The sequence below is a fragment of the Erythrolamprus reginae genome, chromosome 9 (assembly GCF_031021105.1).
Source record: "Erythrolamprus reginae isolate rEryReg1 chromosome 9, rEryReg1.hap1, whole genome shotgun sequence".
Lineage (NCBI taxonomy): Eukaryota > Metazoa > Chordata > Lepidosauria > Squamata > Dipsadidae > Erythrolamprus > Erythrolamprus reginae.
Genome location: NC_091958.1, coordinates 47,245,762 through 47,271,507, shown reverse-complemented (window position 1 = coordinate 47,271,507; position 25,746 = coordinate 47,245,762). Strand labels below are relative to the sequence as shown.

At 43.6% G+C, this 25,746-nt stretch overlaps 1 protein-coding gene across 2 annotated transcripts in view; it reads left to right on the top strand.

Moving 5' to 3' along the window:
• The window catches only part of SNX29 (sorting nexin 29), a 213,071-nt gene extending 187,781 nt beyond the window's left edge, over window positions 1–25,290 (top strand). For both annotated transcript variants that reach the window (XR_011559849.1, XM_070761121.1), the window contains one exon: window positions 24,670–25,290. Coding sequence is in view for 1 of the 2 variants with exons in the window: in XM_070761121.1 (XP_070617222.1) it covers window positions 24,670–24,799 (130 nt within the window). In the remaining variant the exon portion in view is untranslated. The remainder of the gene's footprint in view (window positions 1–24,669) is intronic.
• Window positions 25,291–25,746: the final 456 nt, after the last annotated feature.

Sequence of the window (25,746 nt, the reverse complement as noted above, 5' to 3'; positions counted from 1 at the left end):
GCTGGGGCCGCCACAGAGAAGGCTCTTCCCCTAGGTCCCACCAGGCGACATTGTTTAGTCGACGGTACCTGGAGAAGGCCAACTCTGTGGGACCTAATCGGCCGCTGGGATTCGTGCGGCAGAGCTAGAACTTCATGTGATTTTAATTCTTAATTCTAACCCTCCCTTTTCTCTCTCTCTCTCCTCTTTCCCTTAATCAAAGTTTGATCTAGCCACTGCCGAGGATCCAAACGTATTGTGGATTTTGAGAAAGGAATTGAAATTGAGCACATTGGAAATAGCATCTTATTCGGAATACGGAACAATTTAGCATGGGGCGGTGGTATGCAAAGTCCCCAAAGCGAGTGAACCCAAATCTAAATTTAATTTGATGTAATTTAATTTTCCTTCAGATGGAAATTAATGAAGAAGTTAATACAGTGGCTCCCCAAGTCGTTTCATTAATATTAAATTAATGGAATAGGTAATTTGATCACTCCCCAGGTATTTCATAACTTTCTCTTTTGATCCCATTAAAAAAAATAAAAAATGTTGCACTTTAACCACTCCGTGGAGGGACTGTGGAGGTTCAGAATCTGGAGTCCTGCAAATACATGCTGGGCTCCTTTAATTGATGCCATTAAGAGAAATGAAGCAGCAGCAATTTTGGAAGTCTTGTTGTAAAATTGTATTGTGCTGTAATATATGTAGGCGCACGTATGATGCTTTGATCAAGCTGATGGATAGCTACATGGTCTTTTTTTTAATTTTTATTTTATTTATTCTTTGTCCAATATACAATACATATGAAAGAGAATAGACATTAGGTAATATATATAATGATAGAAAGTAAGAAAGAAGAGAAGTAGGAGGAAAGGAGAGAAAATGTATGATATATGAGATAAGGAAAGAAGATTGGACAGGGGACGATAGGCACATCAGTGCACTTATGTACGCCCCTTACTGGCCTCTTAGGAACCTGGAGAGGTCAATCGTGGAGAGTCTTAGGGAGAAATGTTGGGGGCTGGGGGCTGACACCACTGAGTCTGACAATGAGTTCCACGCTTCGACAACTCGATTGTTAAAGTCATATTGTTTACAGTCAAGTTTGGAGCGGTTGATGTTAAGTTTGAATCTGTTGCGTGCTCTTGTGTTGTTGCTGTTGAAGCTGAAGTAGTCGTTGACCGGAAGGATGTTGCAGCATATGATCTTGTGGGCAATGCTTAAATCGTGTTTTAGGCGTCGCAGTTCTAAGCTTTCAAGATTCAGGATAGTTAGTCTATTTTCGTAAGGTATTCTGTTTTGAGTGGAGGAGTGAAGGGCTCTTCTGGTGAAGTACCTTTGGACGTTTTCGAGAGTGTTGATGTCTGAGATGTGGTGTGGGTTCCAGACAGATGAGCTGTATTCGAGAATGGGTCTGGCATAGGTTTTGTAGGCTCTAGTCAGTAGTGAGAGATTGCCAGAGCAGAAGCTACGTAGGATCAGGTTAACAACTCTGGAAGCCTTCTTGGCGATATTGTTGCAGTGGGCTTTAGCACTTAGGTCATTTGATATTAGTATTCCAAGGTCTTTTACTGAGTGTGGGTTGGCTGCGAGAATTTGTTTATTCAGTTCATAAATGTGGTTTGGATTCTTTTTGCCGATGTGGAGGGTAGAGCATTTGTTGGTTGATATTTGAAGTTGCCAGGTGTTAGACCAATCTGAAACAAAGTTGAGGTCTTTTTGGAGAGTGGGTGTGTTGTCGGTGGTGTTGAAAAGTTTCACATCGTCGGCAAAAAGCACACAGTTGCTTGCGATATTATCACAGAGGTCATTGATATATAGGATGAAAAGAGTAGGACCTAGTACGCTGAGAATATATATTGCTCAGATTGAACTGTGGGATCCTTGATGGTCTCTGAGCTTGGTAGGTGCTTTTTTGCAGATGTTTCGTTACCCAACTATGTAATATGGCTGTTTTCTTGCAGATTCAGATTTGACTACGTAATATAGTGGTACCTCTACTTAAGAACGCCTCTACTTAATGTTGTGGTTGGCTCTGAGCCAGCTCCTTCCCCAAGGACTGTGGGGGTGGATGTGGGTGAATCCTCCCAGTGTCAGAGGCCCGTTTTAATGCCGACTGCTTCGGGCAGTGAAGTATCGTCGAAACAGGGAGTAACTGTGAAATGGGACCCTCAGAGGGGGGGCCTGGCAGGCAGCCCATTAGGAAGCAATGTATCGTCCTCTTTATCTTCACTGGATTCTGACAATGAAACATTTATTGACGTACGTAGATGAAGAGCCTTGAATAGGAAAGAGCAGCTACATAGGTATTACAAGAGATAAGAGAGTTCGCCTGTGGTTGGGTGTGATTCAACTAATTAGGACTGCTGTTAAATGGGCAGCGTGCCGGCCTCTCAGTGTGGAAGATTATCTGTTCATGCTTGTGGATTTGCCTTGACTTTTCGGATTCTCCAAGGACCCTGTGCTTTGATATCTGGACTCTGAACGTAAATCACAGTTAACTGTGTGAGTTAAACCAAGTCTGAAGGAGAGTAGCTGTGACGACTTCACAGTTACTTGTTAATTGCTTTGAGTTTGGGTTTTTTTTTTGTTTTTTCACTGCTTTCAAGTCTGTTTGTTTTAAAAGTGAGCCCTTTGACTACAAAAAAGAGGGTTTTGCTTCTATTTTTCTGTGGATAAAGTAAGTATTGTTGACTTTTCCCATGTGTGTGTCTGTTTTGGCTACTTTTGCATTTAATTAGAGGCTCGTGCCAAGAGCCGGCAGAACACTTAAGAACTTTTCTCGTTAAGAACCGGGTGTTCAAGATTTTTTTGCCTCTTCTTAAGAACCATTTTCTACTTAAGAACCCGAGCCCGGAAAAATTTCCCAGGAAATTTGAGAGCAGCATGAAGGCCGGGCCAGTTTCCTGCCATCCCCCCTTTAATCACGGCCACCTCGAGCTTTTCTGGGCTGCCAGAGGAGCCTTTTGGTGGCACGTAAGGAGACTTTGGCAGCCCAGAGCGAACAAAGCATTTTCCTTTCTCTGGACGCTTGGAGAGGGAATAAACCTCTGCCAGCGCCCAGAGGAAAAAAAACGCTCCCTTCACTCTGGACAGCAATTGTCCTCCTCCTCTTCTTCCTCCTCCTCCCACCCAAATTCTGAGCTTTTATATCTTTCCTAATGGGTTTGCATGCATTATTTGCTTTTACTTTGATTCCTATGGGAAAAATTGCTTCTCCTTACAAACCTTTCTACTTAAGAACCTGGTCACGGAACGAATTAAGTTCGTAAATAGAAGTACCACTGTATCATGCTAGAAGGGAGTAGTATTTGTGGAGAAGAGGACGAGGAGGACTAGGGGACTGTTAGTGCTCTCTGAGCTTGCAGACGTTTCATTACCCAACTAGGTACCATCATCAATGCTAGAAGGGAGTCGGGTTGGTGGAGAGGAAGGGCAGGAGGACCCTGGAATCGTAGATGCTCCCTGGAGCTTGGTTGTTTTCTTGCCGATGTTTCATTTCCCAACTAGGCAACACCATCAGTGCTAGTTAGGGCATCATCAGCATTGATGATGTTACCCAGTTGGGGAATGAAAAGTCGGCAAGAAAACAAACCAGCTCAGGATGCATCAAGGGCCCCACATGAAGGGGTCTGTATTCAAGTCCATCTCACTGTCAATCCATTGGTTTTCCTGCTCATCAACTTGTCTGTTGTTTCACATACCGTACGTCAGTGTTTCCCAACCTTGGCAACTTGAAGATATCTGGACTTCTGTAATATGGTAAATGATTTAGCTTTACTAGATAAATGGTCAAAGCAATGGAAACTGCAGTTTAATGTTTCCAAATGTAAAATAATATACTTGGGGAAAAGGAATCCTCAATCTGAATATTGCATTGGCAGTTCTGTGTTAGCAAAAACGTCAGAAGAGAAGGATTTAGGGGTAGTGATTTCTGTCAGTCTCAAAATGGGTGAGCAGTGTGGTCGGGCGGTAGGAAAAGCAAGTAGGATGCTTGGCTGCATAGCTAGAAGTATAACAAGCAGGAAGAGGGAGATTGTGATCCCCTTATATAGAGCGCTGGTGAGACCACATTTGGAGTACTGTGTTCAGTTCTGGAGACCTCACCTACAAAAAGATATTGACAAAATTGAACGGGTCCAAAGACGGGCTACAAGAATGGTGGAAGGTCTTAAGCATAAAACATTAACAGTTTTCCCTGGCTAAAATTTACTACTAAGTCTAAAATAAAATAAGCCCAGTGTGTCTTTTTTTTCTTTAGGGTTAATTAGAAAGTTTACCCAAAGCCCATTAAAGTTATTGGAAATGCTATCCAAAACTTTAGAGAGTCTTTTAAGTGAACAGCCAAGCCGAGAATATTTAAGCAGAGGGGGGAACAGAACTACTATTACAGCAAATGAGTTCTTAGAGAATATGGGGGTTTTAATTATTATAAATGCTTTCTAAAATTGCCGAGTAACTTTATTAGCCGAGGCCTCGGATAACCTCATTACCGTAATATTTTCTGTGCCCTAAACGAGGAAGGCAGATTAATTCCTAGCAAAAAGTGGCTTGCCACGGAAGCTGCGAGCAAATTTTTGGAGCAGGCGAATGGGGAGAATATTAAGAGCGCAGTCTCTAAATTCAGAAACGTTGAATAAACACACCAGCCAAGAATAATTTTAACTCTGGCTGGGACGACAGAACAAGGGAAATTGGCAATGCTACCCAAACTTCTACCTTTTTTTTTTGGCGCCGGAGTTGTCAAATTTAGTTTTGAGAACTGCAGCAGTCCTGGAGGCATCTGTTATTTTGGGGAAGAATTTTTTTAAAAAGTCACAGTTAGAAATAGTCCCCAGGGAAAGCTCCTGGAAGAAAGACCTCCAGAATGCTGCTGGTAGCATTTTACTAAAAAAAGGAGAAAATTAATATAGATTTCCAAATAAAACGCAATCTTGGTGTCTGCTTGCAAACGAGGTACTTTTTAAATGCTCACTAGCAAATATGTTTAGAATTGCATGTGGTCATGGTTCAGTCAATCAGAACAGAGCTGGAAGGGACCTTGGAGGTCTTCTAGTCCAACCCCCTACTCAAGTAAGAATAGAATAGAATAGAATTTTTATTGGCCAAGTGTGATTGGACACACAAGGAATTTGTCTTGGTGCATATGCTCTCAGCGTACATAAAATAAAATAGACATTTGTCAAGAATCATGTGGTACGACACTTAATGATGGTCATAGGGGTCAAATAAGCAATGAAGAAGCAATATTAATAAAAATCTTAGGATATAAGCAACAAGTTACAATCATACAGTCAACATGGGAGGAAATGGGTGAAAGGAATGATGAGAAAAACTAGTAGAATAGAAGTGCAGATTTAGTAGAAAGTCTGACAGTGTTGAGGGAATTATTTGTTTAGTAGAGTGATGGCGTTCGGAAAAAAACTGTTCTTGTGTCTAGTTGTCTTGGTGTGCAGTGCTCTGTAGCGACGTTTTGAGGGTAGGAGTTGAAACAATTTGTGTCCAGGATGTGAGGGGTCAGTAAATATTTTCCCCGCCCTCTTTTTGACTCGTGCAGTATACAGGGCCTCAATGGAAGGCAGGTTGGCAGGTTGACTCTATACCAGTAATGGCGAACCTGTGGCATGCAAAGCTATATCTTTTTTTGTAAAAGTTTTTTTTATTTTTTTCTGCACAGTTTCCATATATACAATTATGCATATACCTTAAAACATATCAAAAACATACATAATTATGCATTTTTATCCAATCTAACTTGAATCAATATCCTATTTTTGCACCTATTTTATGCTGCTATTTATCAGTCTGGTGTTTTTCCTTTTTTTTCCTGGGAATGGAGATTTTGCAGTATCCTTCCCCTGGAGTGGGAGGGAATGGAGATTTTGCAGTATCCTTCCCCTGGAAGGGAGGGAATGGAGATTTTGCAGTATCCTTCCCCTGGAGTGGGAGGGAATGGGGATTTTGCAGTATCCTTCCCCTGGAAGGGAGGGAATGGAGATTTTGCAGTATCCTTCCCCTGGAGTGGGAGGGAATGGGGATTTTGCAGTATCCTTCCCTTGGAGTGGGAGGGAATGGGGATTTTGCAGTATCCTTCCTCTGGAGTGGGGAGAGAATGGGGATTTTGCAGTATCCTTCCCCTGGAGTGGGGAGAGAATGGGGATTTTGCAGTATCCTTCCCCTGGAGTGGGAGAGAATGGGGATTTTGCAGTATCCTTCCCCTGGAGTGGGAGAGAATGGGGATTTTGCAGTATCCTTCCCCCAGGAGTGGGAGGGAATGGGGATTTTGCAGTATCCTTCCCCTGGAGTGGGAGGGAATGGGGATTTTGCAGTATCCTTCCCCCAGGAGTGGGAGAGAATGGGTATTTTGCAGTATCCTTCCCCTGGAGTGGGAGAGAATGGGTATTTTGCAGTATCCTTCCCCTGGAGTGGGAGGGAATGGGTATTTTGCGGTATCCTTCCCCTGGAGTGGGTAAGAAATGGGGATTTTGCAGTATCCTTCTCCTGCCACACCCGCCAATCCACGCCACGCCCACTGAACCAGTAGTAAAAAAATATTAGATTTCACCACTGATGTGCGGTCTCCTGCTTGGGCAAAGTGTTGGACTAGATGACCTACAAGGTCCCTTCCAACACTGTCACTTAAGTTGGGCTGTAGGGAGGAAGGTGAGAATGCAGGCGAAAGAGGTCCTATTATGCCTGTATGACTATCATTTTTACCTTCGTTCCTTAAGGGAGGGACGGTGGAATGGGATGAAAGTTGTAGCACACAGTCGACTTCACCCAAGTCAGTGGCTCTAAAGAGGGACATGTGGTCTGGACGTTTCAGAGGAAGGACAGCTGAGATGTCCACTATGAAATACAACTTGGGAACGGAGGGTGCAGAAGGAGGATCTGCTGTCTGTGAAACAAAAACCATCTTCCAAAGCTATTTAAGGAGCAACTTTTCAACTTACCCAAAAAATAAAAAAATTTGGAGAGAGAGTAAGAAAGAGAGAGTGAGAGAGAGAGGTAGATGGAGGCTTTGGGGACTGCACTGAAGGAATATTCTGTTTATAATTAATTCAAGAGACGTCTGTCTTCGGGGTTTCTTCCAACCTTTGTTGCTGTATCAACAATAATTTATATGTGAAAACCTCCAAAAGCTTCTCTACTCAATGGTTCTATTTGGAAGGGAAAAAAAGGGTGCTTTTCCAGAAAAGTATCTGAAAACTGCCTCCCAGAATCTCCCTAGAGATTTCTGTGATGTACAGCATTTCAAGGGCTATGGAGTTCTGTATGGAGTTAAATACCAGGTTTCTTCAAAAATAAGACCCTATCTTAATTTTTTTTTGGAACCCTGAAATAAGCGCTTGGCCTTATTACCATTCACTCGAAAGCCCAATTGGGCTCATTAGTAGGTAGGTAGGTAGGTAGGTAGGTAGGTAGGTAGATAGATAGATAGATAGATAGATAGATAGATAGATAGATAGATAGATAGATAGATAAGAGAGAGAGAGAGAGAGAGAGAGTGATGTGAGCTTGCAAATTGTGGTTTTGTACCAACTGTTGCACCAGAGACCCTATCTCCAAGAACATATCCAGATCACAAAAGCACTGTAGTGAAAATTGTAGTTGAGTTGCCCTTCCTTCCTTCCTTCCTTCCTTCCTTCCTTCCTTCCTTCCTTCCTTCCTTCCTTCCTTCCGTTCTGTCTAGGTCACTCCGGAAGCTATGACCAACCCAAAAAGATAAGCCAGACACACCGGTAAAATTCAAATACAGTTTTATAATGTTCAAGAGAAACGAAGCTAACAGAAAATGTCCTTACAAAGCAGGAAAACACTGGAACTCCAAATATATACACGAAGGCAATTGTCCATGCATCAATATAGGATTCTTGCTGCCAAGACGAGGCTGTAGATAACAGACATACACCTCCCACGGTTCTTCAAGACTGCTGGGCCACAAGCCAGGAACAGAGACGCCGAGAAACAATGCAGGTTACAGGAACTCCAAACTGATAACACTCCACATGGCTTCAAGAGCTTGCCTGCCTTATAAACCCTTCCCTGCTAATGAGGACCACACCCAAGCCCTGGTGTTCCTTATTCAATGCTGATAATATTTCCTTAATTGCTCCTTCCTTTGATCTAAACATCTCTGTCCATGTCAATGACAGCTTGTGCCTCGTCACCTAATGACTCCAATCTACTGGCAGGGGAGGGCCCCTCCCCGGGGCTCCCATGCTGTTCTTCCTCGTCACATTCCTGACTGGACCCTCCCCCGTCCGACTGCTCAGCCCCCTCCTCTTCGCTATCAGCCTCCTCCGGGCATGGAGCCAGCAGGACGCAGCTGGCCTTTGATCTGCCTCAGCCTGAACCACAACACCTTCCTTCCTTCCTTCCTTCCTTCCTTCCATCCTTCCTTCCTTCCTTCCTTCCTTCCCTCCTACCTCCCTCCCTCCTTCCTTCCTTCCTTCCTTCCTTCCTTCGTGCTTACAAAAGCTTACAAGTGGCAATTCTTCACTTTTGGAAAGCTTGAGACAGCAAGGTTGGTAGTGATGGAAAATGGTGGTGGCAGATGTAATTAGGTCAGCTGTATTCTTCCCTTCGGTTGCTGAAAGAAATTATGGAAAGAGGTTTATTTTTAGGAGAAGGCACAAAATACCTGGATTTCATCTCTAGAACAAATGCAGATGTGCAAGTTAAATCACACCTGGAATGGCTTGGGCTCAGTTATAGCAAAATTCATACTAAAAAGCAGAGACATCACTCTGCCAACAACTCCCAGAGTTCCTCAGCCAGCAAGGCGCTTCCCCTAGGCCCCACCTAGCAACATTGTCTAGTTGACGGGACCTGAAGAAGGCCGACTCTATGGGACCTAACCAGGCGCTGGGACTCATGTGGCAGGAGGCGGTCCCGCATGTAGGGTCTGATGCCATGTAGGGCTTTATAGGTCATAACCAACACTTTGAATTGTGTCCGGAAACCAATCGGACCTTGGAGTGTTGGAGAAACATGGGGATGCTTAAGAAGGCCCATAACAGCTCGCGCGGCTGCAATTTGCGCGAGTCCCTGTTTCCGAACACTCTTCAAAGGCAGCCCCATGTAGAGAGCGTTGCAGTAGTCGAATCTTGAGGTTTGATTACCTTCAAACTCAAAAGTTCTTTCTCCAACGTTTTATTTATTTATTTATTTATTTATTTTGTCCAATACACAATGATGGTTTTAGTATTTAGTATTTTTAGTAAAATACATGATGAAGGTTATAGAGGAGATACTCATAGTAAAATATATCTAAGAAATAATAGAAAAGAAGATATAGGAATAGAACATATCAATGAAAGAATAGAAGAAGAGATATAGGAATAGAAGAAAGGTATAGGAGATATAGGAGAGCAATAGGACAGGGGACGGAAGGCACTCTAGTGCACTTGTACTCGCCCCTTACTGACCTCTTAGGAATCTGGATAGGTCAACCGTAGATAATCTAAGGGTAAAGTGTTGGGGGTTTGGGGATGACACTACGGAGTCCAGTAATGAGTTCCACGCTTCGACAACTCGGTTACTGAAGTCATATTTTTTACAGTCATGTTTGGAGCGGTTAATATTAAGTTTAAATCTGTTGTGTGCTCTTGTGTTGTTGTGGTTGAAGCTGAAGTAGTCGCCGACAGGCAGGACGTTGCAGCATATGATCTTGTGGGCAATACTTACATCTTGTATAAGGCGTCTTAGTTCTAGGCCCAGGATTGAAAGTCTAGTCTCGTAGGGTATTCTATTTCGAGTGGAGGAGTGAAGGGCTCTTCTGGTGAAGTATCTTTGGACATTTTCAAGGGTGTTGATGTCCGAGATGCGGTATGGGTTCCAAACAGATGAGCTGTATTCGAGGATGGGTCTGGCTAACGTTTTGTAAGCTCTGGTAAGTAGTGTGAGATTGCTAGAGCAGAAGCTACGTAGGATTAGGTTTACAACTCTTGAAGCCTTCGTGGCTAAGTTGTTGCAGTGGGCTTTGGCACTTAAATCTTTTGTTGTGAGTATACTGAGGTCTTTAACCGAGTTAGGATTATCTGTAACTTACCTTGATCGCTCTTGGGCATGAATTAAATTGTGGGACTCTCTTGCAAGCCACAGTACCGTCAAGAAGACTCTTCAGTGGACATCACTCAGATGTCGTGGTTTGGGGCGAGGGAAGAACCCCTCGGCACTGTTCCCTGTAAGCTGCGCGCGTGCACACGCGTGCACCAAAATACCCCCCGCGCAGCCTTTTCCTTGGGTGCGCGCTCCTCATCCCCCTGCCAGCCCGCGGGGGGTGGGCGGGGAGGCGCGGGCAGTAGAAGGGAGCCGCGGCCGCCCCTGCCTCTCCAATGTGCCTCCGGCCCCCCTCGCGCTCCTGGCCTCTCGGCCCTGCCCCCCGCCCGCCCGATTCGCCCCCTCTCCTCCTCCACCGCCTCCTGCCTTGGGCGAGACTTCTCTCGCTGCAGCTGTGGCTTCTCGGGACGAAAGCGCTCCCAGCCAGGGTGCTACGAGAGGGGTGGGGCGGGCTTTCCCGAAACGGACGGAGAAAGCCCTCTCTCGCAGCCCCCTGGCTGGGAGCGCTTTCGCTGCGAGAGAGGGCTTTCTCCGTCCGTTTCGGGAATGCCTGCCCCTCCCCTCTCGCAGCCCCTTCGCTGGGAGCGCTTTCGTCCTAGACTTTCAGCAAGGGGGCTGCAGTAGAGGCAGGGCAAGTGTTTCCGAAGCGCTCGGAGAAAGTGCTCTCGCAGCCCCCTCGCTGACACAGAGAGAGGAGGAGAGAGAGAAAGTAAGTGAGAAAGAGAGAGAGAGAAAGGGGGGAGAGATACGTAGCAAGAGAGAGAAGAGAAAGAAAACAAGAGAGATAGAAAGAAAGAGAGAGAAAGAAAGCAATAGAAAGAGAGAAAGAAAACAAGAGAGGGAGAGAGAAAGTGAGAAAAAGAGAGAGAGAGAGAGCAAGAGGGGGAGAGGGAAAGAGAGAGAAATGACTCTTGATTTAAAGCATATGGTAAAAAGCACCCAAATAATAAGAGAAAAAAATACCCAGCCGTTTGTTTGTTTGTGTGTGTGTGTGTGAACTCTTGAACCATTTCCAATAGCTCACCTGTTATTGGAAATGGTTCAAGAGTTCACACACACACACACACAAGGGGGGAGGAGACAGGGATGGAAAAAGAGAAGATAGTAATAATAGTAATAGATTTTGGTTTTGTTTTATTATTAATTTCTTTTAATTAAAAAAATGGAATTTTTATTTATTTATTTATTTATTCATACATTTATTTATTTATTTATTTATTTATTAATTAATTAATTAATTACTTGGATTTGTATGCCGCCCCTCTCCGAAGACTCGGGGCGGCTCACAACATGTAAAAGACAAATCATAAGTAATCAACAATTTAAAATTTTAAAGATTTAAAAACCCCACAAACTAACAGACTCACACACAAGCATACCATATATAAATTCAACGTGCCCAGGGGGGGGGATGTTTCAATTCCCCCATGCCTGACGGCAAAGGTGGGTTTTAAGAAGTTTGCGGAAGGCAGGAAGAGTAGGGGCAGTTCTAATCTCCGGGGGGAGTTGGTTCCAGAGGGCCGGTGCCGCCACAGAGAAGGCTCTTCCCCTGGGGCCCGCCAACCGACATTGCTTAGTACATACATACATACATACTTCTATGCCGCCCAGTCCCAAAGGGACTGTCGTTCAGACACTATACTTTTCCGCCCACACCGAAAAAAAATTAGAGGGGACACTGCCCCTCGGTGCCGCATGAGCAGAGGTGAGACCAGAAAGCAGGGCCCTGTCAAAAGAGAAGAAAAGAAAAAGGAAGTTTTTCTCCTCCTTGTTCTCTTTCTCTGCTCCTGCTTATATATAGTTTTGATTTTATTTAGTAAGCAGTTTTGCTGACTTTTCACAGGTCGTTTTACCTTTCCTGCTTTGCCAAGCAGACTGTGGTGGGAAACGTGACAGAGGTTGTGGGTGTGAAAGTTGACAGATTTTTACCCCCCAACCCACCCCCTCCGATTTCCTGGAGAAAATGAGAAGTTACGAGAGCTGATAGATAAAACTCGGGGGGTCTCGCTTTTAACAACCTTCAAAATGATTGCATGTGTTTTAACGCTTTTTATCTCTTTTAATTTTTTTTTGCCCAGATAGCATTTTGTTTCCATGGAAGCACAGAGCTGGATATATTGGCAGCTGAAAATACCATTGCGGTTGTAGTAACTGTTTAGTAACTTCGATAGGGTTTCTTTTCTGCCTGTTTAGGCATGGCGGTCAGCTCATAGTAGTGATAATGTTCGGTTCAAATAGAAATTGAGGGCACTATAGGAGAGAACGATGATGGGGTCTCTCCATCCTTCATAAGTGGCCTAAATCCATCCCCCCCTTGAAGTCCGTTGATTCCCTTTTTTTAAATAAAAAAAAATGGTTTTTATTAAATATAATGAGCCGGGATGGCGCAGCAGGTAGAGTGCTGTACTGCAGGCCACTGAAGCTGACTTGTAGATCTGAAGGTCAGCGGTTCAAATCTCATCACCGGCTCCAGGTTGACTCAGCCTTCCCATCCTTGCGAGGTAGGTAAAATGAGGACCCGGATTGTGGGGGCAATAGCCTTGCTCTGTTTAAAAAGTGCTATTGCTAACAGGTTGTAAGCCGCCCTGAGTCTAAGGAGAAGGGCAGCATAAAATTCAAACAAACAAACAAACAAACAAACAAATAAATAAATAAATAAATAAAAAGAAAGAACATTTAAGACGGTGAAATACAAACTTTAAACAATACAATACAAACAAGACATTACAACATACATAAAACAACATATCGTATATACTCGAGTATAAGCCGACCCGAGTATAAGCCGAGGCACCAGTTTTTGCCACAAAACCTGGGAAAACTTATTGACCCGAGTATAAGCCGAGGTTAGAAAATGCAGTGGCTACTGGTAACTTATAAAAATGGAAACTAATAAAATTACATTAATTGAGACATCAGTAGATTAAATGTTTTAGAATATTTATTTTAAAGAAAAGCAGTAAATTAGCTCTGTAAATTTAAAAGAGGGTAAACAAAAGCAATCTGGTAATAACAATAAATTAAAAAGTAAAAAAGTAGCTCAATCAGCAACCAAGCTAAAACCTATTTCTAACCCTAACCCATGGGTCTTTATACTTGACAGTTTTAAGACTAGTGGACTTCAACTCCCAGAATTCCTGCACCAGCCATGCTACTTGAGGAGTAGGAGTTGAAGTCCACAAGCCTTAATCTTTCCAGGTTTGAAGACTCTTGCATTTCTAACCCTAACCCATGGGTCTTTAAACTTGAGTTTTTAGAAGCCTAGAGAGAGTTCATGCCGTTTCTCTCTCCCCCCCCCCCCCCTTTAGCTTGCTGGCTGGCTCATTGGCTGGATCTCCCACCCCTGATCCTCCCTCCTTCTTGTCTCTCTTTATTGCCCCATGTGTTGTGCAGGGAAGCAGATTTGCTAAAGAGATCCACTTGGGACGGCAGCAGGGGAAGGAGGAGGAGGAGAGCCAGAATAGCCCACAGCCGCGGGGGAGGAGGAAAGGAAAGAGTTGTCCTTCTCCTCCTTCCCCTGCTGACGTACCAAGTGGATCTCTTTAACAAATCTGCTTCTCTCTCCGGCTGGAGGCTTCTAAAGCCTGGAGAGAGTTCATGCCGTCCCGGTCGCCCCCCCCCCCCTTAGCTTGCTGGCTCTCTCCTCCATCTCGCTTTATTGCCCCATGAGTTGTGTAGGGAAGCAGATTTGCTAAAGAGATCCACTTGGGACGGCAGCAGGGAAATGAGGAGGAGGAGAGGCAGAATAGCCCACAGCCGCAAGGAGGAGGAAAGGAAAGAGCTGCCCTCCTCCTTCCCCTGCTGCCCTACCAAGTGGATCTCTGTAACAAATCTGCTTCTCTCTCCGGCTGGAGGCTTCTAAAGCCTGGAGAGAGTTTGTGCCGTCCCCGTCCCCCCCCTTTAGCTTGCTGGCGGGGCGCCCTCTTATGGTGACTCGAGTATAAGCCGAGGTCAGGTTTTTCAGCCCATTTTTTGGGCTGAAAAACTCGGCTTATACTCGAGTACATGCGGTAGGTTATACTAATCAACAACTAAAGAGACTGATAGCTGACAACTGTAAAGGAAATACAGTTTAACCTATCTGTCCATATATACATCTTTTTTTGCTGAATTTGAAAATTAAGGGAGACTAGGATAGATCAATTTCAGCCTTATTTTGGCCTCATCAGTTAGCCATACCCACTGGGACTTGAACCTGCAACCTTTGCCTTGTAAGGCAGAGAATTATCCTCTAGGCTACAGTATCCAATCCCTTCAGCTCTGCACCAGGGAAGGGTTACACATTTTTGTGTCGAATCACCCTGGTGTATTGAAGGAACATCACAGCTCCTTATTTGCCTCTCGGCCCAATATATTATAGGTTTTCGTAAATTTTCACAGGTACAGGTATGAAGGGCTTGGCATATTCGGGTTTCTTCCCATGTAAGATTCAAAGACTTCTGGCGATGTTTCGACGAGGTCCCACTCGTCATCTTCAGACTGGTGCTTTTGTCCTTGTGCTAGGGCGAACACAGAGAGACCTGAGCTGCCTTCCCTCTATAAATACTGGTGGGTGGCTGTGGAGTGCTGGCTTATCTGATATGGGAACATGTTTTTAAAATAATATTTTTATTGGGGTTTTTTTAATGTTACACACACAGACTGCACATCATACAACATAAAACAGTGCCCTGTGAAGGTGCACCCACCACCTAACAAGATACATACCCCACCACCAATTGGAGGGTCTGTACAAACATCTTTAACATTCTTCTAAGCCAGGATCTGCATTTTATTTACATATCAAAGAGTGATTCTAATTTATTCTTTATGGCTAGATCACAAATTCTACTTGTCATACAACCTCTCACCATATCCCATCGTTCCATCAGTTTATTTTCATTGTACATATTCATCCTTACCTCCATAATTTCAAAGTGAATGTGGTCCACCATGTACCTATACCAATTTTGTATCGTCCATTTTGCTGCTTCTTTCCAACCCAATACAATTACTGCTTGAGCGCTTTCCAATGCTGCTACTTTTATTTCTTTAAATTCTCTTAAATCTCCCTTTTTTTTTACTAGTACAGTGGTACCTCGAGATACGAGTTTAATTCGTTCCGGACCTGGGCTCTTAAGTCGAGCAGCTCTTATCTCGAACGACTTTTCCCCATAGGAATTAATGTAAATAATTTTAATTGGTTCCAGCCCTCAAAAAACTCACAAAGTTAGTCTAAATTATGCAGAAAGACAAGTTTTTAATGAAGAAATGTACATGTACATATAAATGAATAATGAAGTTTCTTTCACTTAACTTGTAAACTTTCTTAAACTTTTAAATTTACATATGTTCAACTTCTCTGCCACCCAATCCTGTAGGACAGAGGTCCCCAACCCTTTTTGCACCAGGGATCAAGAGAGGAATGGGTGAATGAATGGACGGAGGGTGGGAAGGAAGGAAGGAAAGAGGGAAGGGACAGGAACAGAGGAAGGAAGCAAGGAAACTTATGAAAGGGGAGAGTAAGAGAGGAATGAGTGAAGGGAGGGAGGGAGGGAAGAAGGTGGGAAGGAGAAAGAAAAGAAGAAATAGAGGAAGGGAAGGTAAAAGAGAGAAAGAAAAAGAGCTAACTTCCGCGTTCAGCTTCAGGAGACAGCTGCGAAGCCGCGCACGTGTTTTAAAAGGTTGCAGCCGGCCTGGGGGGCTCGGGGGGGTGCTGGCAAGCCCCCCAGGCCGGCTGCAAGCACCCCCCGAGCCCCCCAGGCCGGCTGCAACCTTTTAAAACGCGCGCCGCTTCGCAACTGTCTCCTGAAGCCGAACGCGGAAGTTAGCGTTCGGCTTCAGGAGACAGCTCCTTGGCGCTCGTATCTCGAATTTGGGCTTGTAAGTAGAACAAAAATATCTCTCCCCTCCCAGCTCTTATCTCGAGTTGCTCGTAAGTTTATGTCGGGGTTCCACTGTACTGCCATTTCTTTTGTGACTGTCCAGTTAATATTTAACATCCTGTTCATTTCATCTGGCACTTCTTTCCAAAATTTCTGTACTACTAAACACTCCCAGAACATATGCATAAAAACTCCTCTCTCTTGACATCTATGCCAACAGGTGCCGTTCCCCTTCTTCTGAAAATATGCAAGTTGTGTTGGTGTATAGTACCACTTATGTAAAACTTTCCTTCTCATTTCTCTCTGATATGGGGACATTATCGTGCTGCCAACCTGTGTCGTTCCCCTGGAGAAACACTGCTAGATATCCTGGAGATTCATTCATTGCAGGACTTCACTGGATGGCCTGTCTTCAAAGCATATCAGCACCAACGATGCCTCTTTGTGACTATCCCCAATAAGAGGGTGGTAGAAACAATCAGGAAACGTCCACCCTACATCAAAAGATATGTATCTTTGTCAGTTCTGGAGACCTCACCTACAAAAAGATATGGACAAAATTGAACGGGTCCAAAGACGGGCTACAAGAATGGTGGAAGGTCTTAAGCATAAAACGTATCAGGAAAGACTTCATGAACTCAATCTGTATAGTCTGGAGCAGTGATTTTCAACCTTTTTTGAGCCGCGGCACATTTTTTACATTTACAAAATCCTGGGACACACCACCCAGCAAAATGACACAAAATGACACCCTAAGACACTCTCCTCTCTTTTTCCATCCCTGTCTCCTCCCCACCCTTGTGTGTGTGTGTGTGTGTGTGTATACACACTCTTGAACCATTTCCAAAAACAGGTGAGGGCTGGGGGGTTTTCTCTCTTATTCTTTGGGTGCTTTTTATCATATGCTTTAAATCAGGAGTCACTTCTCTCTCTCTTTTGTTTCTCTCTCTTTCCTCTCATTCTCTGTCTCAATCATTTTCTCATTTCTCTTTATCCCTCCCCTTTTTGCTCATTTCTCTCTCTCTCTCTCCCTTCCTCTCCTTTTCTCTCTCTCTCTCTTTTCTTTCTCTCTTGCTTTCTTTCTCTCTTTCTCTCTCTTGCTTTCTTTCTCTCTCTTTCTCTCTTTTCTTTCTCTCTTGCTTTCTTTCTCTCTTTCTCTCTCTTGCTTTCTTTCTCTCTCTTTCTCACTCTCACTCTCTCAGTAAAAAGTTACGAGACCGGAACCTGAGCTTCCTTCTTCGCGGCACACCTGACCATGTCTCGTGGCACACTAGTGTGCCACGGCACACTGGTTGAAAAACACTGGTCTGGAGGACAGAAGGAAAAGGGGGGACATGATTGAAACATTTAAATATGTTAAAGGGTTAAATAAGGTTCAGGAGGGAAGTGTTTTTAATAGGAAAGTGAACACAAGAACAAGGGGACACAATCTGAGGTTAGTTGGGGGAAAGATCAAAAGCAACGTGAGAAAATATTATTTTACTGAAAGAGTAGTAGATCCTTGGAACAAACTTCCAGCAGACGTGGTTGGTAAATCCACAGTAACTGAATTTAAACATGCCTGGGATAAACATATATCCATTGTAAGATAAAATACAGGAAATAGTATAAGGGCAGACTAGATGGACCATGAGGTCTTTTTCTGCTGTCAGTCTTCTATGTTTCTATGTTTGTCCTTCGTTGGAATTCTAGTGTTCCGTTGTGGAGAAGCTCCATTTTGCACCACGTAGAACTTTTCTCTCTCCTTCGTTGTTGTTGTTGTTGTTATTATTATTGAAAAGACATAATTGAATGTTGGCTTTCTTCCAAGAATAAGCGAGAACTTTGCCTGTGGGTCAGTGCGAAGGTTGTTTCTTTCATTTACCAGTAGGAGGCGCTGGCGTATTGAAGAACAGCAGTGGGTGTTGTGCAAATAACTGCCCTTTGTGGACCCTTAGATTCCTGCCTCTTACTCAATCCATGCTTTTTGTTTCTGTATTTTAAAAAAATTCTAGAGTCTCTTAGCTAGGTAAAAATGCCTTACTTCCATGATGGTGAAGCTATGGCATGCGTGCTTGAAGTGGCGCGTGGAGCTATGTCGCCTGGCACACGTGATGTTGCCCATTGTTCTTCCAGGTTTCTGGCTTTTTGTGTGCGCAGCAATGCTGGAAACTAGAAGAGCTGGTCATCCGCTTTTGGCCGCGAGCATGCGCGCTGGACATCTGATCGTTGCATTATTATTATTATTATTATTATTATTATTATTATTATTATTAATTTATTGGATTTGTATGCCACCCCTGTCCGCAGACTCGGGGCAGCTAACAACAGTGGTAAAACAACATGAACAATTAATAAAAACAACTAAAAAACCGTTATTATAAAAAACCAAACATACACACAAACATACCATGCATAACTTGTAATAGCCTAGGGGGAAAGAATAACTTAACTCCCCCATGCCTGGCGACAAAGGTGGGTCTTAAGTAATTTGCGAAAGACAAGGAGGTTGGGGGCCGTTCTAATCTCTGGGGGGAGTTGGTTCCAGAGGGCCGGGGCCGCCACAGAGAAGGCTCTTCCCCTGGGGCCTGCCAAACGACATTGTTTGGTCGACGGGACCTGGAGAAGGCCAACTCTGTGGGACCTTATCGGCCGCTGGGATTCGTGCGGTAGAAGGCGGTTCCGGATGTATTCTGGCCCAATGCCATGTAGGGCTTTAAAGTCATTACCAACACTTTGAATTGTGACCAGAAACTGATCGGCAGTCAGTGCAGGCCACGGAGTGTTGCAGAAACGTGGGTGAATCTAGGAAGCCCCACGATGGCTCTCGCGGCCGCATTCTGCATGATCTGAAGTTTCTGAACACTTTTCAAAGGCAGCCCCATGTAGAGAGCGTTGCAGTAATCAAACCTCGAGGTGATGAGGGCATGAGTGACTGTGAGCAGTGAGTCCCGGTCCAAATAGGGCCGCAACTGGTGCACCAGGCGAACCTGGGCAAACGCCCCCCTCGCCACAGCTGGGGACACCTATCCTATAGGGTTGGGCTGCATTTTTCCATATCTCGCCCCCCCCCCCCTCCCCAAAAGGAAAGCAGAGGCATAAAAACAGCCATAGCTGTTGCTGAAGAGGAGCAGATCTGGAAATAAAAGGATGGTGATGGATAGCATCTTCTCTATGTTGTCTTTAATGTTGGTGATGCGGGAGAAAAATGCCCGGTCCCTCTGGAGTTCTGTAGCCCCGAGTGAAAAAGAGCAATCGAGGATGTCAGCCCAAATATACGTTGATGCTAAAGAGCCAACGTAATAACACTGGGGACGATGGAGACTTTGCTTTTATTTCAATTTATTTTACACCCGAGGGGAGGAACTGAGGTGGAACCAGCAATCGTGTTGCATCAAAGAATTGCTTTTAAACCCATTACGTGAGACATAACTTAGGATTTTCAGGCAGATGAAGCTGATAACACAGAGTGTCTTGAATGGGTTGTATTGGTGATGTGTCCAGGAATGGAAGCTCCAGATTTCATGGCAAAGGTGTCTTCTTCTTCTTCTTCTTCTTCTTCTTCTTCTTCTTCTTCTTCTTCTTCTTCTTCTTCTTCTTCTTCTTCTTCTTCTTCCTCTTCCTCCTCCTCCTCCTCTTCTTCTTCCTTCTTCTCCTCCTTCTCCTTCTCCTTCCTGTTCTTTCTCTTCCTCTCCTTCTCCCTTCCCTTCTTCCTCCTTCTCCCTTCTCCTCCTATTTCTCCTCCTCCCTTCCCCTCTTCCTTTTCCTTCTTCTCCCCCCCCTTCCCCTCCTCCTCCTCCTCCTCCATCTTCCAACTGGACTGGGTTTTTTTTCCTTCAGGAAGAAGAAGAAAACTTTTGCTTCTCATCCAAGAATTAGTATAGTATTAGGATAGTATTTCTTTGCAGTCATCACTTTGTTAGTACTTTCTGAGAGCTGTTGAGGCCACTTGGAGGTTTATCTGTGCCATCCATCGATCATCATCCCAAGGATGCTTTTTCCAAAAAGTAAATGGATTTACTTTGTGGTTTGTTCTTTTTTAGCCTTTGAAAATATTTTGCTTCTCATTCAAGAAGCTACTTGAACGAGAAATGTTTCAAAGGAAAACAAAACCAATGTCCAGTTGCCTCTTAGGGTTGCTCTTCTCTGCACTCTTTCTAGAGTCTCAACATTATTATTATTATTATTATTATTATTATTATTATTATTATTATCATCATTATCATTTATTTATTTATTATTAATTAATTAATTAATTAATTAATTAATTAATTAATTAGATTTATATGCCGCCCCTCTCCGCAGACTCGGGGTGGCTCACAACAACAATAAAGCAATGTCCAACAAATCTAATAATTTAAAAATCACTAAAAAACCCTTATTAAAAGCAAACATACACACAAACATACCATGCATAAACTGTATAGGCCCGGGGGAGATGTCTCAATTCCCCCATGCCTGACGGCAGAGGTGGGTTTTAAAGAGTTTACAAAAGGCAAGGAGGGTGGGGGCAGTTCTAATCTCCGGGGGGAACTGGTTCCAGAGGGTCGGGGCCGCCACAGAGAAGGCTCTTCCCCTGGGTCCCACCAAACGACATTGTTTAGTCGACGGGACCCGGAGAAGGCCAACTCTGTGAGACCTAACCGGTCGCTGGGATTCATGCGGCAGAAGGCGGTCCCGGAGATATTCTGGTCCGATGCCATGAATGGCTTTTCTGTGGCGGCCCCGACCTTCTGGAACCAGCTCCCCCCTGTGATTAGAACTGCCCCCACCCTCCTGGCCTTTCGTAAACTCCTTAAAACCCACCTCTGCCATCAAGCATGGGGGAACTGAGATAACTTCCCCAGGCCTATATTGTTTATGTACGGTATGTTGCGTGCATGTTTTTTTAAATTATGGGTTTTTAGTTTTAATTATTATATTTGTATTGTACATTGTTTTTTCTATTGCTGTTGTGAGCCGCCTCAAGTCTACAGAGAAGGACGGCATACAAATGTAATAAATAATAATAATAATAATAATAATAATAATAATAATAATAATAATAATAAATGCTATGGCTATTGCTATTTTCCCCTCCTTGAAAACCTCATAAATAAGTAGAATCTCTCAGGATGCTAATGTTCCTGGTTACTGCCTAGTTTCAGTTATCATTATATGCACTATGTTCCTGGTTCTTTTAACTCAGGGGTCCCCAAACATGGCAATTTTAAGACTTGTGGACTTCAACTCCCAGAATCCTCCAGCTAGTTATGCCTGCTGGAGAATTCTGGGAGTTGAAGTCCACAAGTCTTAAAGTTGCTAAGTTTGAAGACCTCTTTTTTAACTGAATCATGAAGATCCCTAAAGCCACTGGAGAAAAAAAAATTGTCTTGGTGTTTGCCACTCTGTTGGCTGTCAATCTGTTTTAAATGAAGGGAACAGCTGGCGAGCTCTTCTGCATCTGGATTATCATGACAATCCATAACACTTTTTTTTAAATCGATGAATATACTGTAGTTTATGAGCATGGCTTCCCCCAAAATTTACAAGTCTTCCTTTGGTAACAATTGTGTTTCGTACTCCATCAGTATCAGTCTACTGAGCTGAATGTACCAGTCTACTGAGGACTAGTCTCCTGAGCTGAATGTACCAGCTGCTTTTGTAATAATCCACATGCAAACGTTTTGGAGTCATTTGCCTCCTGGAGTTGTGGCTGGAGGTTTTCAAAAATAGACCGAACAACAGAAGAAGAAGAAGAAGAAGAAGAAGAAGAAGGAGGAGGAGGAGGAGGAGGAGGAGGAGGAGGAGGAGGAGGAGGAGGAGGAAGAAGAAGAAGAAAGAAGAAGAAGAAGAAGGAAGAAGAAGAAGAAGAAGAAGAAGGAAGAAGAAGAAGAAGAAGGAAGAAGAAGATGATGAAGAAGAAGATGAAGAAGAAGAAGGAAGAAGAAGAAGGAAGAAGAAGAAGAAAAAGAAGGAAGAAGAAGAAGAAAAAGAAGGAAGAAGAAGGAAGAAGAAGAAGATGAAGAAGAAGAAGAAGAAGGAAGAAGAAGAAGATGAAGAAGAAGAAGGAAGAAGAAGAAGAAGAAGGAAGAAGAAGAAGGAAGAAGAAGAAGAAAAAGAAGGAATAAGGAAGAAGAAGGAAGAAGAAGAAGATGAAGAAGAAGAAGGAAGAAGAAGAGGAAGAAGGAAGAAGAAGAAGATGATGATGAAGAAGAAGAAGATGAAGAAGAAGGAAGAAGAAGAAGGAAGAAGAAGAAGAAGAAGGAAGAAGAAGAAGAAGATGAAGAAGAAGAAGATGAAGAAGAAGAAGAAGGAAGAAGAAGATGAAGAAGAAGAAGATGAAGAAGAAGGAAGAAGAAGAAGGAAGAAGAAGAAGATGAAGAAGAAGAAGGAAGAAGAAGAAGGAAGAAGAAGAAGAAAGAAGAAGAAGAAGGAAAAAGAAGAAGAAGAAGAAGAAGAAGAAGAAGAAGAAGAAGAAGAAGAAGAAGAAGAAGAAGAAGAAGAAGAAGAATGCCAAAAAACACAAGACCTCACGATTGTGGAAAAGAAAACAGTGTGGATTATTATTATTATTATTATTATTATTATTATTATTTCTTAGATTTGTATGCCGCCCCTCCCCGGAGACTTGGGGCGGCTCACAACAATAGTAAAAACAATATTATGGTGGAACAAATCTAATATTAAAAAGAAGCATATAAAAACCCTATCATATTTTTTAAAAAACCCAAACAACATATACATACCAAACATAAATATAAAAAGCCTGGGGGAAGGTGTCTCAACTCTCCCATGCCTGGCGGTATAGATGGGTCTTGAGTAATTTATGAAAGACAAGAAGCGTGGGGGCAATTCTAATCTCCGGGGGGGGGAGTTGGTTCCAGAGGGCCGGGGCCGCCACAGAGAAGGCTCTTCCCCTGGGGCCCGCCAAACGACATTGTTTAGTCGACGGGACCCGGAGAAGGCCAACTCTGTGGGACCTTATAGGTCGCTGGGATTCGTGCGGTAGCAGGTGGTTCCAGAGGTACTCTGGTCCAATGCCATGAAGGGCTTTAAAGGTCATTGCCAACACTTTGAATTGTGACCGGAACTTGATCGGTAGCCAATGCAGGCCGCGGAGTGTTGTAGAAACATGGGCGAATCTAGGAAGCCCCACGATGGCTCTCGCTGCTGCGTTTTGCACGATCTGGAGTTTCCGAACAGTTTTCAAAGGTAGCCCCATGTAGAGAGCGTTGCAGTAATCGAACCTCGAGGTGATGAGGGCATGAGCAACCGTGAGCAATGACTCCCTGTCCAAATAGGGCCGCAACTGGTGCACCAGGCAAACCTGGGCAAACGACTGATCTCGCCATACCAGGTGACAGTCGAATTGATGAGAAGCCACAAGAAAAACTTAGCCGATATCAAGGATCTTAAAATCGAACTACAACGACTCTGGCATAAACCAGTACAGGTGGTCCTAGTAGTAATTGGCACACTGGTGCTGTGCCAAAAGACCCCAGCCAGAATTTGAAAACAATAAACATTGACAAAATCACGATCTGTCAGTTGCAAAAGGCCACCGCACTTGGATCTGTGCGCATCATACGAAAATACATCACACAGTCCAGGACGCTTGGGAAGTGTTTGACTTGTGATATTGTGATACAAAATCCACAATGTCATTTGACGGGCCCCAGGGGAAGAGCCTTCTCTGTGGCGGCCCCGGCCCTCTGTGGAATCAACTCCCCCCCAGAGATTAGAACGGCCCTCACCCTACTTGTCTGTCGCAAATTACTCAATACCCACCTTTATTGCCAGGCATGGCGGAGTTAAGATATTCCTTCCCCCTAGGCCATTACAAGTTATGCATGGTATGTTTGTGTGTATGTTTGGTTTTATAATAAGGGCTTTAGTTGTTTTATTAATTGGATTGTTACATGCTGTTTTTTATCATTGTTGTTAGCCACCCCGAGTCTGCGGAGAGGGGCGGCATACAAATCCAATAAATAATAATAATAATAATAATAATAATAATAATAATAATAATAATAATAATAAAAATCTTGTTTGCTGTGTATTATGTTTTTTGTGATGATGATGATGATGATGATGATAATAATAATAATGATGATGATGATGATGATGATAATAATAATAATAATAATAATAATAATAATAATAATAGCAACAGCAACAGGTTGGAAGGGACCTTGGAGGTCTTCTAGTCCAACCTCTTGTTTAGGCAAGTATCCCTACACCACTTCTGGCAGATGGTTATCCAACATCTGCTTAAAAACTTCTAGTGTTGGGGTATTCACAACTTCTGGAGGTATGCTGTTCCACTGATCAATTGTTCTAACTGTCAGGAAATTTCTCCTTAGTTCTAAGTTGTTTCTCTCCTTGTTTAGTTTCCACCCTTTGCTTCTAGTCCTACCTTCAGGTGCTTTGGAGAATAGCTTGACTCCCTCTATTTGACTAGATTGATATAAGGGCTACTCAAGACCTGCAGGAGTTACGCGGTGGCCTAGAGGTGGCGCTCCCACCTTACAGTCTGCTGAACAAAACTCCGCATTGTCGATAGGAAGGGCATCCGGCCATTAAATCACTTGCCCAGACTCCACCCCACAAGGGATTATGGGAGGGTTAAATGAAGATGATATAAGGGCTCCTGTCATGAATAGGAGGTTAGAGTGGAAGACCTCTGAGATCCCTTCCAACCCAAATATTCTGTGATCTATAATGGGAAAAAGAGGTTGGTTGCATAAAGCACCACTACGAATATTTATGCTCATAACTTCTCTGTTTCCATTTTTAGGGACTTCCAACCTGCGGGAGAATCTGCCGCCAAAACCAATCACCGACGAGCGACCCCCCACTTCCCCAGGCTCTCTCGGAACCACCCCAGGGAATCCCGCAATCCGGAACCTCAAAGTGGTGACCTTTGACCTGTGACCCCTGCAAGGACCACGTCCTGCAGGCAGCCGTGGAGTTTGTCCTGGGGATTCAAGTCTTTGTGAGACTACGAGAAGCAGTCAACAATAGCGGCCTCGAAGTGACCCCCCAAACACGATGCTGCCCTGTCGAAAGATCCACTGCCCAATTGAACAAACCACCTTCCAAGCAGCAGCCATTTCCCCAAACAGTGAAGGGGGTCTTCTTTTGCCCAGGAGCAGCGCTTTCTACTCTAAGTTGTATGGACTACAACTTCCAGAATTCCCCAGCCAGCCATTCCTCATATAGGCTGGGGGATTCTGGGAGATGAAGTTCACACATTTTTGTTTAAAAAAAATTCAAGGTTGAAAAACGCATTGAGAGAGGGATAGAAAAAGAAGGAAGGAAAGAAGGAAAAGAAAGGAAGGAAGGTAAAAATCAAAGGAAGGAAAAAAGAAAGGAAGAAAGAAAGAAAGAAAAGAAAGGGAAGCAAAAAAGGAACAAAGGATAATTGAAGGAAGGAAAAAGAAAAAGGAAGGGGGAAAAGGAAGGAAAGAAAGAAGGAGAAAAAAGAACGATAGAAAGAAGGAAAGAAAGAAAAGAAAGGAACAAAGGAAAAATTGAAGGAAGGAAAAAGAAAAAGGAAGGGGGAAAAAAGGAAGGAAAGAAAGAAGAAAGAAAAAATGATAGAAGAAAAGAAAAAAGAAAGGAACAAAGGAAAAATTGAAGGAAGGAAAAAGAAAAAGGAATGGAAAAAGGGAAGGAAAGAAAGAAGGAGAAGAAATAAATAAATAAATCAAAGGAAGGAAGGAAGGAAGGAAGGAAGGAAGGAAGGAAGGGAAAGAAAAAAGAAGAACGTTTCCATTCCCTTTGAGGAAGCCCTAGGCACCATGGCTTCTCTCTCCCCGGTGGGAATTTTTATAGCTCTTACGGTTATCGGTTATCGGTTCCTCTGCAGCCA